General features: G+C 39.2%; 1 protein-coding gene across 7 annotated transcripts in view; it reads left to right on the top strand.

Moving 5' to 3' along the window:
- Positions 1 to 14,357, top strand: part of vir (VIR_N domain-containing protein) — a 53,399-nt gene that overhangs the window by 8,563 nt on the left and 30,479 nt on the right. For all 7 annotated transcript variants that reach the window (XM_068368309.1, XM_068368313.1, XM_068368311.1 and 4 more), the window contains 2 exons: positions 11,122 to 11,669; positions 12,721 to 13,190. In XM_068368309.1, the coding sequence (XP_068224410.1) occupies positions 11,122 to 11,669; positions 12,721 to 13,190 (1,018 nt within the window). The remainder of the gene's footprint in view (positions 1 to 11,121; positions 11,670 to 12,720; positions 13,191 to 14,357) is intronic.

Below are 14,357 nucleotides of genomic sequence, written 5' to 3' on the forward strand. Positions count from 1 at the left end.
CGCCCCTGGTGCAGATGGACAGCAGTCTGACCTCGTCCCTTCGGGGCAAAGGGTTGCCTCCCACGGTGTGGGTGCTTCCCTTGCGTGTCAGGGTTCCCCTGCGCGCCCTTCTGCAGTGTTAGCGCACAGGCGCTCTCCTGCTCGTCAGCGCTCTCCTGTTCGTCAGCGCTCTCCTGATGATCATCGCCCCACTGCTCGCCAGCGCTCTCCTGAGGACTTCGAACATCCTGCTGTTCCTGTTGTGCGCCCTGCGCGCCATCGGTCTCCTGAGCGCTCTAGATCTCCTGCCCGTCAGAGCGCACCTGCGCTTCCAGTTCCTGATACGCGCCCACGTTCGCCCGCGCGACCTAGAACTTCGGTTCAGGTCTTGGACAAGGACTCTTCTTCTCCTCGCCCTCACGATCCGGCTCGTCAGCCTGCTCCAGCGCAGCAACGCTCGCGGTCGCCTACGCGTGCTTCTAAAGCTACTGTACGCACAGGATTCCACGCGTCGCCCTTCTGCTCGCCAGCGATCACCAGCTCGCCAGCGACCACAGACGCATCAACGTTCGCCTGCTCGTCAGCAATCTAGCGCTCGCCTGCTGTGGACCACGATCTCCGGTAGCTGACTCTTGCCGTAGATCTTCCTCCTGCTCGCCAGCGCTCACCTTTACTTCTGTCCTTCTGTGCGCCAGCTTTCTTCAATCGCCAGCGCACATCTGCGCGCCCTTTCCTGCCACGCACCAATGGGCGACTCAATTGGATTCTGAGTCCCCGGGTAAGCCAAAGCCAGTATGGCTGGGGACTTTCCACCCTTCCTAAGGGGTTAGTCACCCAATGTAAATAGCATGGTTTGTATTTCGGTTATGGAACAAATGACAAATTCGGAGATAATTTGTATTTTTCCTAACCATACAAACCTTAGCTATTTACACATATTTGCCCGCCAGCCCTGTCCCCCAAGTCAAGTCCTACCTCTAAGTGAAGTGAGACATTTCACCGGTGTATGAGGGGGGGAGGGGTAGCAAGCTACCTCTCCCCCTACCCCTGCTAACTAGCGCGGGGTAGTAAACCCTCGTTAAAATCTAATGGCTCGTCAATTTCAGCTACGCCGAAAGTAAACCCAATGTGAATAGCTAAGGTTTGTATGGTTAGGAAAAATACAAATTATCTCCGAATTTGTCATTTTTTTAACATTTTTTATTGACTGTATAGGTTTTAGAACTTTTCTATTCCACCGTGGTTAGAAAGATCATACCATTGTGTGGGAGTTGCCCTCTTCACTATCTATCTCCTTTTAGCCTCTTCAAAATGAATTTCTTTTAACATTTTTTATTGACTGCATAGGTTCTAGAATTCTAATTCGCCATGGTAGCGATAGTGTACAGTATTTAGCACTTTCTTATCTTTGATATAGTGAAGTAAATAGTAATATTGGTGAAGAAATATTCTAGCTTATTTAAGTTTTTAAATATAAAACTTACCCGCTGGTTATATAAGAATGGCTAGCGTCCCTGACAACAGCCCTTCTTATACAACCAGCGCGTAAGTATATTAAAAAATTTATTTTATTATGAAAATATCATATTTAAGGTATAAATTTGGTATGAATCATATAGATAATGAGTGTGAATCATTTAATAATCAGTATTTATTTATTTAATTTTTTTTTTAATTCTGCTAGGTAATAAAATGCATCCATTGTTATTTAGGTAGGAATTGTTTTTTTTATTGTTTTTTTAATTTATGGAAATTGCATGTGCAAATGAGTTATACTTGGAAATTTTACGCAGCATTTCTCTTCGTGATTTGCTGGTTTTAGGAACATCATTTATATTTTACACAATGTTCCATTTGATTCTGACTTCAGTCTTTTTTATAGCAATATCTTTTTACCTATTCAAAATATAAAAGATAGCCTTCTCGTCTGTGGATTAGCTGTCCGTGGACTTGCCAAATAGGGACCGGTGTGACGGTCTGAAAGATCCCCCGGTCTCAGAATTCTCCTTGATAATCTGCGCATGCGCGAACATTACCGTTTGCCAGTACATACGAGGTTGATGTTTTACTTTCCTGTAATGTTAGCGTGCGCAGCTCAACATTACCGCTTGCCAGTACATACGAGCTTGATGTTTTATTTTCATGCGAGCGAAGCGAGCTAATGGCGGAAAAGAACCATTATACAATGTCAAGGAGAATTCTGAGACCGGGGGATCATTCAGACCGTCACACCGGCATTATGTAGACTATCTGTGATTGTTCACTTATGGGGGGCCAACAGCTGAGGAAAAATACAATTAATTGGCCACCTTCCCTAAAAAATACTTATAAAAGATAGCCTTCTCGTCTGTGGATTAGCTGTCCGTGGACTTGCCAAATAGGGACCAGTATTATATAAACTATCTGTGATTGTTCACTTATGGGGGGCCAACAACTGGGGGAAAAATACAATTGATTAGCTCCTCCCAAAGAAACTCACTTAGGGTACCATGTATCCTCTCGAAGCCAAAGAAAACTTTGCTCCCTCACTCTTAAGATGCTTCAGGGTTTTGGATGGAGAATAAGGTATCCTCTAAATGGTTGGAAGAATTTGCTATAAATAGTGTTATCGGTTCATCATATGTCTAAGAAGCTTTTTTTTTAATAGTAAGTTATAATTTTACATTAAGAAGTAAGTTATGAGATTATAATTTTCATATATTCTTATTTCTTAACTTGAACTTTTTATCCAAGAACATCTTAAAATTTTACGATAAACTATGGTAATCTAAATTACACAATACCTTGAAATACAAATACCTCGGTTTCAATTCAGAAGATCAGGGAATATTTTGATTAAAACTCTTTTGAGAAAAAAGAATTGTGTTCGAATATCGGATGTTATCAAAGTATCATACGTTAAAGAACTTAAAAAAAAACAGTGTGGGAATTTTTAGTTTTCAATTACAAATGTTAAAGTAGTAACTATGTCTATACATAGTATTAGCTTAGTGTTGCTTGGAAACAAATGGAGGAAATTGTCAGCTTTCATTAACAAATGTCAAAGTAGTGACTATGTCAATACACAGTATTAGCTCATTATTGCTTGGAAACAGAGTCTATTGTTCTTTCTTTATTAAACTCAATTTATTTACCTTATTCTAATTGTAAGCCCCCAGCAACTGTTATTAGTTGTAGGGGAATTATATTGGAGAATGTGGCGAGGGGTTATGATTTTGTTTTTGAATTTATAATTTCAAATCTTTTATCAATAACTGACCTTCCTTGTTAAATATATTCTGAATGCAAGGCCCTGTGCTGCTAGTTGATATAGCTGTGTAATTATTAGTAAGAAAAGGGTGTTTACTGCTATTTTCTCTAGTAAACAATAAAGGAAGCCTTCTGGAATATAGGCTGGCCCTTCAAATTATACAATAGCAATTTAAACGTACGAAGAAGCATGCTCTTTTTGTTGTTATTATTATTATTATTACTACTACTACTTGCTAAGCTATAACCTTAGTTGGAAAAGCAGGATTCTATAAGCCCAAGGGCTCCAACCGGGAAAATAGCCCAGCAAGGAAAGGAAATAAACTATGAGAAAAGTAATGAACAAATAAAATATTTTAAGACCAGTAACATTATATATCTTTAATTAATAAACTATAAAATTGTAAAAAAAAACAAGAGAAATAGAGAGCATAGTGTGCTCAAGTGTACCCTCAAGCAAGAAAACTCTACCCAAAAGGGTGCTTAAAGTGGTACAAACTTTTGTCTACCTGACAGAAGAAGAAAGGTGGTAGTCCCGTTTATGTACTCGCTGGATCCAAAGGTTCAGGGCACCCAACTGTATCACTTTTCTATGCTTCCGTGATGCTGACAAGAGCTAAGTAAGTTTCAGTAGACTGTGGGTGATATCTTAGAATTGCATATTGGAGTAATACACCTTTTTACGTTGGTTCAATAAACCTCGGTTCCAACTTTTCGTATTAGTTACAAAGATTGACTTCAACTTTTGCTGTTTTACCTGACCTTACGTTGGTTTGTGCGTCGTACAAAAATGACAAATTGTTGTACTGGATAGTAATCTAATTCACCTGTTTTTGTATTAGATACAAAGATTGACTCCAACTTTTGCTGTTTTACCTGACCTTACGTTGGTTTGTGCGTCGTACAGAAATGACGAATTGTTGTACTGTATAGTAATCTAATTCACCTGGAAGTTTATTAATGTAGATATCTGGCTTTTATAAAATTATAGAAGGTTATAAGTATCTTTTTGTGTTCAATACATGTTTAGAGAATATAACAGCTACTTACAGGGCAAACTGACATACGTGTATAAAAAATCAACTCAGAATCAGTTAACGACAGCATAAACCTGTGAATTTTTGTACTTGTTTAACTCTCATTTACTTTCTTAATTCAACTATAGTCCATTTCTTTTAGCGATGCATATTTGCACCGACTCGCGGCGGTGCCCTTTTAGCTCGGAAAAGTTTCCTGGTCGCTGATTGGTTAGAATTATCTTGTCCAACCAATCAGTGATCCGGAAACTTTTCCGAGCTAAAAGGGAAACCGCTGCGAGTCTGTGCAATTATGCATCGCTAAAAGAAATGGACTATAGGTAGTGAGTTATTTAATGATAACTTTACAGGTAGGTTAATTTGCATTTTAAAAGGTCTTTAGAGTTTAGCTGCTTGTTAGTGAAGAAGAAATTGTAATCACGTTCTCGCTTTGCATTTTTAGAATGTAGCTGTCGTTGCTTTTGCTTTGTCTGGATTATTGTTTCCACTGTTTCGAGAGAAATGTATTGTTGTTGGTATTTTAAATAAGGTTAAGTTAATTAGTTTACAGATTAGCCACTAATTGGTATTTTTAAATTCTTATTCAAGTTTTTGTACTTTTAGGCATTTTGTAAATATTTTAAGTTAGTTTTCGAGATTTTTTTTTTAGTAAGTCTGCTTTTCCTTACTCCCTTTTAAGTAATATTGGTCTTGTGTTTAATGTACCATATTTTTGACTTGGAGTTAAAATGCTTTTAACCATTAACAGGTATTTATGTGTTTTTTTGTCTCTGGTATTTAAATTTTTGAATTAAAAGCTATTGATTTTCTTAACAACTGATTATGATGTACTACTTATGTATTTATTAATTATTTACTTAATTTTTTTAATATTAACCTTTAACTCTAATGGCTTATGTATCTTTGTAATTTATGTTGTTGCATGCCACCTTTGTAATTTTGTAATTAGCATTATAGCGTAGTATTAGCTCGCATGTAATTTGTTCCGACTTGTTTCTCGTCTTTTGGTATGAACATTTAACAAATCGCAATGAACTTGTTTGTAATTGAATGTTACTCTCGTAACATGTACGTGTTTAACCTTGATAAGGGACCTGTTGTGTAGCTGATGTTGGCCGGAAGGTCTTATCCTTACACGCAAATAACAAGGACCTCGGCGTCAATCGCAAACTGAAGTCCAGTTTTATTAGCTTCTGAAATTCTGAGGGACCTGTTGTGTTGCTGATGTTGGCCGGAAGGTCTTATTCTTATACGCAAATAACAAGGACCTCGGCGTCAATCGCAAACTGAACTCCAGTTTTATTAGCTTCTGAAATTCTGAGCAAGTCAGATCATAAGACTCAGGTTTTCAGTATTCTCCAATAGCATGGGATCATTGTGACCTCTTAAACGAAGACAACAGTGAGCAATTAATCAGTATTGTGACCTTGTATCTGATGAGTGCACCAACTAACCCATTTACTTTACCAATAACAAAAGCTCATTCTTTACTGACAAAGTTCATGGATGTTCTAACTCTTAGAAATTATAGATTTTACTCTACTTAACTTTATTTGAATTCTTAACCCTTTTACCCCCAGGCTATTTGGAACTTTCTAACCCTTAACCCCAGGTGTTTTCTTTTTCAAGCACATTTTGCAGTATATTTTTTTTTAAATTGCTCTAACAGCCTTAATTTTTGTCATAGAGAGGTCAGGTTGGTCTCATTCTCCAGGTCTCCTGGAAAATACCTGAAGTTTCTCAAAAAAATTATCAAAAATATGCAAAAAAAAAAAAAATGTAAATAGCAGTTTTTTGCAAGGATGTACTGGTACGTCCATGGGGGTAAAGGGATGAGTTTTGTGAAACGTACCAGTACGTCCATTGGTGGTAAAAGGGTTAATTTGGCTTTATTCCAGCTTATCGTAACTATGTAAAAGAAACACATTTAATTAGTGAATAATAAAAGAGAACTTTACATAGTAAGAAAGAGATTTGCTAGCAGACCAGGACACCTTTGAATCGTTGGTAGGGGTAGGGAGAATGTTGGCTACGATATAAGGTTATTTATTAGTAACAAAAGGAAAAAGTTGATTTGAAAAAGCTTTTGATGATCTGGAATAAGAATTGCAAATGACATGCTGTGTATGTCCTCTGAATCCTGATTATCTATATAAAAGTCTTACTGTACAGGCTGCTAAAAAATTAACAATTGCAAGTACTTAAAGACGTGAATTAGGGGGTCATTAATTACTTGATATCTCGATAAATACTTTTGCTGCATATGCTAAATGACATAGGAGATGTACAAGGATTTGGCTTGTTAAACGGAAAGCTTTGTGCTAATGTAAGTAATGTACGATCGTGTGACACACGGTTTGTACAATGTTTCGGAGCCGAGAGAATGTTGTGAACTCAAAGGCAGTGTGAAAGCAACTGAGTTAGTTTATTAAAGAACACTCTCCTTTATATACATAATCTCCTAGCAACAAGAATTTTCATGTTCAAATATTGACACTGTTACAGAGGAAAAAAGCAGACATGATTTTTCAGGTTCTTTTTAGTGCGAGGGGAGAGTGAAGATGAACTAAGTAAGATTGTGTGACACACGGCTGGTACAGTAACATGCACCTAATATATAGGCATCAGTGTCTCTTCAGAAAGTTTTGCAGACTAGGAAGCAAGCTGTGTACTATATTTTTAGCAGTTTTTTCTGTTTAGGGAGAGAAAGTAGAGCTGGAATATTCATCTGTTAAGTTTGAATTATAGCTTCCAAGAAAGTTACTTTTCCCAAGGATCTGTATATTATGGTCACATTACTTTGACAGTAGATAGATTAACTTTTGGAGTAAAGTTCCAAGTTGTTGGTATAATTCTTATAACTATTTTACATTGCATGAAGCAAAACATATGTTTTATAAGGATGGTATTTAACAATAAGTATTGTAGAAGGAAATAGGGAAAAGTTGGATAAGAATTTAGAAAAAAGCAAATGTGTGCCTTTTACTATGTCGACTATGACAAGGAGACAATATGATACAGTATATGGTACGACAGAGCCTGCAACGGTTGTGGTCTGTTGTGGCCTAATAAGCATAGAAATGCAAACATATGTTTTATAAGGATGGCATTTAACAATAAGTATTGCAGAAGGAAATAGGCAAAAGTTGGATAAGAATTTAGAAAAAGCAAATGTGTGCTTTTTACTATGTCGACTATGACAAGGAGACAACATGATACAGTATATGTTACGACAGAGCCTGCAACAGCTGTAGTCTGTTGTGGTCTAATAAGCCCAGAAATACATCTTTAGTGTTTAAATATTTCTCTATGCCAGCATGATTTGAATGTATATAACATACAACTTATGGATGTGACTCCTAGCCAGTTGGATACACATTTATTAAGACTCATGGTAGCAGTTGGGCAGGAAGTACTTGCTTTAGTTGAGGACTTGGGCCTATTTTTCCCTTTCTTACATTTGACATCCTTTAAGGTTACACTCTGCTAAATTACTCATTTTAGATTCGTAAGAAAGACTGTGTTTGGAATTTCCATGGATGAATTTGGGTCATTCATCTGCTAGAACTTTCTCACCTAAATTGTAATAATTGTAATTCAGGCTGTATGTGAGTGACGGGTTTGTGGTATTATAATTGTGATTCAGGCTGTATATGAGTGAGGGGTTTGTGGTATTATAGGGTCTGTGGTATTATGATTGTGATGCAGGCTGTATAGGAGTGGTGGGTCGGTGGTATTATGATTGTGATGCAGGCTGTATAGGAGTGGTGGGTCGGTGGTATTATGATTGTGATGCAGGCTGTATAGGAGTGGTGGGTCGGTGGTATTATGATTGTGATGCAGGCTGTATAGGAGTGGTGGGTCGGTGGTATTATGATTGTGATGCAGGCTGTATAGGAGTGGTGGGTCGGTGGTATTATGATTGTGATGCAGGCTGTATAGGAGTGGTGGGTCGGTGGTATTATGATTGTGATGCAGGCTGTATAGGAGTGGTGGGTCGGTGGTATTATGATTGTGATGCAGGCTGTATAGGAGTGGTGGGTCGGTGGTATTATGATTGTGATGCAGGCTGTATAGGAGTGGTGGGTCGGTGGTATTATGATTGTGATGCAGGCTGTATAGGAGTGGTGGGTCGGTGGTATTATGATTGTGATGCAGGCTGTATAGGAGTGGTGGGTCGGTGGTATTATGATTGTGATGCAGGCTGTATAGGAGTGGTGGGTCGGTGGTATTATGATTGTGATGCAGGCTGTATAGGAGTGGTGGGTCGGTGGTATTATGATTGTGATGCAGGCTGTATAGGAGTGATGGGTCTGTGGTAAAATAAGATTGTTTTTTATACAAATTGATCATTCAAATGAAAATATCCTCCTTTCAACGCCACAGGTTTCCCGTAAGTGTCAGTATAGATTTTATGAAATGTGACACAGTTTCTGTGCTTCCCAGTAGAATATATATGCAGGATTGCCACTATACTTTTGCCTGTTGTAATTGTCTGGAACTCCCGCTACTTCTTTTGTTTCTTAGAAAAAAAAGTCTAATCTACAGTTTCTGGAATATTCAAAGACTATAGATATGGTCTAGTTATCCAGGTTGAACTTGAATGCAAAAATGTACTTAGAGTTCATGAAAATCTATCGTTATGTAGGTTTCAGTTATGATAATTTAACTTCCGAATCTTTGTGGGATTCTCCATCTAATTAATAAGATATAAGTTATCCAGAAGTTGGTAAATTCATAGGGTTTGTTTAGAGCTTTTCTGTAATTGACAATCATTGCTCACATAGGACACTAATATAGGAAATAACCATTACTTTATATATAATTCTAATGCTTTAAAATTGTTTGTTCATACGCTTATACAGACTTTATGCCTTTTAAAATAGGGATGTGTCTTCAGCGGTACTCGAACGGCTTTTGAATTGTTAATAAGAAAGTTATTTAATGACAGGTGGAGCAATGGGGATGCCTCGCCTACTTTTGAAGGAAGGGTGTTTTGTTGCCTTCGTCGTCTCACAGATATCAGTTCGGGACGATCTCGATCTTATGATTAACTATAAGTTGACGCAAAGTTACGTGGCGTCACGTCAGCGCAGTGCTACCTGAGGAGAATTCGACACTTGTGTGTGAATGTTGCATCCTTCTCATTAGCATTAGCCAAAAGGAACTAGAGAGAAGTGTCTAGATGTTCTTTCTTCTGGGTTGTTGAAGCTGTTTGCTAACAGACGCCGCTTTGTTCAGTGCGTAACTCTGCCTTCTCAAGTAAAAACTCTCGAGCGTAGCCCAGTCAGTAGCCGTTTACGCTTGCATATTTGGAGTGGAAAGTGGTTGTGAAGGTATCTGACCCCCTTTACCTTTTGGTATCATATGGATATCCACAAACCCTTGAAGCCCTTTTCCTTAGGACCTGAGAGGGGGTGTCACTAGTTATGTAGCACTCCCAACTCCCTCATGGGACTTAGTATGCATCCAGTCTAAGGTAGCGCGTCTGGCAAAAGTATCAGGGATGGATAGAATACAGTAATTGGCTCTCTACCTCTTTCTTCTTCCTATTTCGAGGGATGCAGCCCCTGCAACCTTTACACACACTAGTTGGATATCTACCGGTAATACTGGTTAGTTACAAGATGGAGCACCTTTCTTGCAGACTATATCTACGAAGAAGCAACTCTTCCTTCCTCGCAAAGGGAAGGAGAGGTCATTGTCTTGCAAAAAATTTCTCTTAAATGTGCATGGTTTGACACTGCCGATATCATAGGTTTTCCAAGTCCTTGTACTAACTTTCTTTAAAGCCAATGGTGGCTGAGGCCATAAGATCTTTTTTATCTCAATACTTAGGCATTTGGGGTTGTGGGAATCCCCCTCCTTGCTCTTGTACTTGTTCAAAGAAGAAAAGAACCTTCCAGTTTGGTTTTAGTGATCCTTCTCCCACCAATGAGTGAATCTTCATATTTTAAAGACTTGAAAGTTTTTCATATGCATAGAAACCAATAACAAATTCTAGAAATAATTTGTAATTCTCCTTGCTATACAAATCCCTTTTAAGACAGTGCTGGCTGAAGCCAGAAGATCTTTTTTATCTATATAATTAGGTATTTGAGTTGTGGGAATCCCCTCCCTTGCTCTTGTACTTGTTCAAAGAGAAAAGAACCTTCCAGTTTGGTTTTAGCAAACCTCCCACCAATGAGTGAATCTTCATATTTTAAAGACTCGAAAGTTTTTATATGCATAGAAACCGATAACAAATTTTAGAAATAATTTCTAATTCTCCTGCTATACAAATAAGAGTCGTTCAAATTAAATTTCCCATCTCAACCCACCCTTCAGTCCTAGATGTAAGGACAAAAGTTGCAATTCTGCGTCTGTCTGGCGGGAGGGGCATCTCCCTTGTGTCACCTGTCGTTAACCACCTTGGTAACAAGTCAAGTGGCCATCTCTGCGTCGCTGAAGTCATCCCTATTTTAAATTATTTGGGTTTGTATAGCTAAGTAGACTAAAAATTATCAGAATTTGTTGTTATGACAAGTTTTTAACACAGAATTATTATCTATATGATTCATGCCTATTATTTTTTTAATCATTATGACTGTTTCTGATATCAGGTGGTTAAAAGATATCAAATTAAGTTTTGATTTATCTATATGGAACTATTAATCAGCTAAAGTACACGATAATGAAACAGTTATAAAAGTGTAAAATTTCCATTATATTTTAAACCATAAATGATTAATATTGTTGAATTTTCCTTCTACAGTATCAGAAACAATCATACACTACTGTATTTTTTAATTGATTTAATAATGTTAATGATCCTGACATGATTATTATATCACTCAAACTCTCTTTCCTACCACAGCCTCCGAGGTCTCCTCTGGAGTACGATGAGACGAAGCAGTGGCCCGACGAACGTATAGAGTTCAACAGGGAACTAGAGCGGGAAAGGGAAAGAGAGCAGAGACCCAACCGTGGTGGGGAAAACAGGGAGAGGGAGAGAGGCGAGAGAGAGAACAGAGAGAGGGAGAGGCGCAGATCGGCGGAGAGGTCTAGGAGCAGGGACAGGTCTTGGGAGAGGAGCGAAAGGAGTAGTTCGAGACGGGAGTGTAGGAGGGATAGCGGCAGAGAAGGAGACCATGAGAGGGAGAGAGAGCGGGATAGAGGAGACTTCGATCGGGAAAGGGACAGAGAGCGAGACTACGATAGGGACAGGGATCGCTCTAGGGATAGGGAAAAGGAAAAAGGGCGGGATAAAGAGAAGGATAGGGATAGGGACAGAGACCGATACAGAGAAAGAGACAGAGATAGGGATCGAGAGCAGCGTCGCAGTCGTGAGAGTAGAGAGCGCATGGAAGAGGATCGACCGCCCGCGCCGGAACCCACGGCTTCCAGAGGACGACGGAGCATCGAGTAAGTTTTGTTGTAGTTTTTTATGATCTTTCAGTACTGCATATAAGATACATGAAGATTTTTAAAATCAAATTCATATTTTTATTTGATCATGTTCACCATAGTAATATATTTCATAATATTGTACGTTTTTTTTATTAGTTACTTATACAGCTACAAGGATTAATTGCTTTCCAGAAATTCTGTATGTTAATCTTTGCTTAATAATTTTTTATACATATGGCTTGGGTAAAGCGCTCGTACTGTATTTGGTTCAAGTTACTGTCTTGTTTCTTGTCATCTCTTTTAGCTCTAAGGGGTATAGGATCTTCTAAACTTGCGCATTAGAAATCTTGTTTCAACTAGAGGATTTCTGTTGATATCTTGATATCCCAAGGACAAAAAATATGTTGAATACCATGGGATACCAGAGACAGAAATGCTCTAGTTGAAACAAGATTTCTTCCTCTTCTTTGTCTGCATCTTTTCCCACTTGTATATGGGGTCGATGTTAACAAAGCAAAGGAAGAAATCTTGTTTCAACTAGAGCATTTCTGTCTCCGTTTGAAACACGAGTCCTAATGTGCAAATTTAGCAGATCCTATACACCTTGGAGCTAAATTAGAGATGACAAGAAACAAGACATCTCCAATTTAGCTCCAAGGTGTATAGGATCTGCTTAACTTGCACATTAGGAATAGTGTTTCAACCGGAGACAGAAATGCTCTAGTTGATACAAGATTTCTTCCTCTTCTTTGTTAACATTGACCCCATATACAAGTGGGAAAAGATGCAGACAAAGAAGAGGAAGAAATCTTGTTTCAACTAGAGCATTTCTGTCTCCGGTATCCCATGGTATTTAACATATTTTATGTCCTTGGGATATCAAGTTATCAACAGGGATAGGACTTATCACTTCTTGTTGCTGGATGTGTAGTGGGTTCATGTTTAATACTTTAGGCTTTGTTCAGAAAGGATAAATAAGGGATCATTTTCGGACAGTAATTTCTAATAAATTAGAATAATAAAGTCTATATTGGTCTGAAGCACTTAATAATTATATTGATTACAGGGATGAAAGACACTCTGAGAGATCTGACAAGTCAGCTCGACGTCCTCGCACCCCTCACGATGTCCAGCCCCATCCTGTGTCGCCCTTCCATGGGGACAGCTTCAACGAAGAGGTCAGCCACCCGGGAACGGCTCGAGACTTCCACGAAAGAGAAGTTCGGGAGGATCCGAACATTTCGGGAGCCCCTCGAGATCTGCGCGAAAGAGAGTCGCGGGAAGAAGTCGCACGCAGCGGAACGCCTCGAGAACTTAGGGAAAGGGAGCTTCGTGAGGCGCAGGAAAAGGAGAGGGACTTCGAGCCAGCGGAACCCCAGAGCGTTCTCCCTCCGTTGCCCACTGAAATTATGGACCCCATTAGTGATGACGAAGAGCTGCCTGATCTCCCTCCCGATAATACAGAAATAGAAGAAGAGTACCCACCAGAGGAATGCATGGATGAAATATGCATTGATGAAGCACCACCAGACATAGGTATGATATATACCAGTGCTTTTTTTTTTTTAGCTTTCTTTTAGATACAAATCTCAGTGAAACAGATCCTTCTGTAATACGTCATTTGTTCTCTGGCTAATGCAAAAAGTAAACAATACAGACCTGCGATAGCTGCTGTGGGATCTTTACATTACTAGATCACGGATTATGTTTTATTGTTACGTGGAGGTCATTAGATCATTCATAGCTAGCAAGTTGGTCTTCCTTCGCACTTTGAAGTAGATCTGTGTCTTGCTAATCCCATATACCATCTTTAAAAAGGGTGGAGGTTTTTCTTTTCTTTATTTGAAAAATATTTGTTGCCAACGTTGCGTTGCACTGAATTCATAAGAATCATAATTTGCTTTGTATTAAACCTTGATACTTACAAGTTGGTATTATGATGGAAAGGTTATTGTGCACAGATACTCATGCTGCTAGTCCTTGGGAATCAGATGTCAGTTTAAGCCCAAAAAATGGATTTTGACAAAGAAAAGACTATTTTTGAAGAGGTGGCCCAAGGTAAGAGAGAGCGCGGCGAGATGTTTATCGCGTCGCGACCAGAAACTTACTGGCGATTCGACCTGAGCTAGCACGCTGCCTGACCCCGGGGTCGCCTCAGGGCACGTACCACACTGCCAGAGGTTGACCCCGTAGAAAACGGGAAGAGGGGGGTAAAACTATACAAAAAAGCTGGTCGGTTAGGTAGAGTTAACCAGTAACTCCTAAGAAGGTAAGTTCTAGGTAAGTATGTTAGGAAAAATACAAATTACTTAAAAATTTGTGATTTTTGGAGAGGTGGTATGGGGGTTCCCAAGACATTCAATTCTCCCTAGACTTGTGAGGGGAAGTGGGACAAAACTGATGGTTGCCAGACGAGTAAATAAATGTTATCTTTAGTGTTAGTAATGGTTCTCTGTGGGTGGGGTGTCATGACCTAATAGATGATTGTTCCAACACAGAGACTTACCTCGAACCCCTTTCTTAGGAGTTACCTGGAACCTCCTCTCAAACGACCAGAGTTTTGTGTTGTTTACCCTACTCCCGTTTTCTGTAATGGTAGGCCTAGCGGAAGGATACGTGCCCTAAGGGCAAACCCGAGGTAGGCCACATGTGAGCTTGGGTCCTGATCTCCAGTAAGTTCTCTGGTCGCGTCGTGATATCATC

The sequence above is a fragment of the Palaemon carinicauda genome, unplaced genomic scaffold, assembly GCF_036898095.1.
Source record: "Palaemon carinicauda isolate YSFRI2023 unplaced genomic scaffold, ASM3689809v2 scaffold19, whole genome shotgun sequence".
Taxonomy (NCBI): Eukaryota; Metazoa; Arthropoda; class Malacostraca; order Decapoda; family Palaemonidae; genus Palaemon; species Palaemon carinicauda.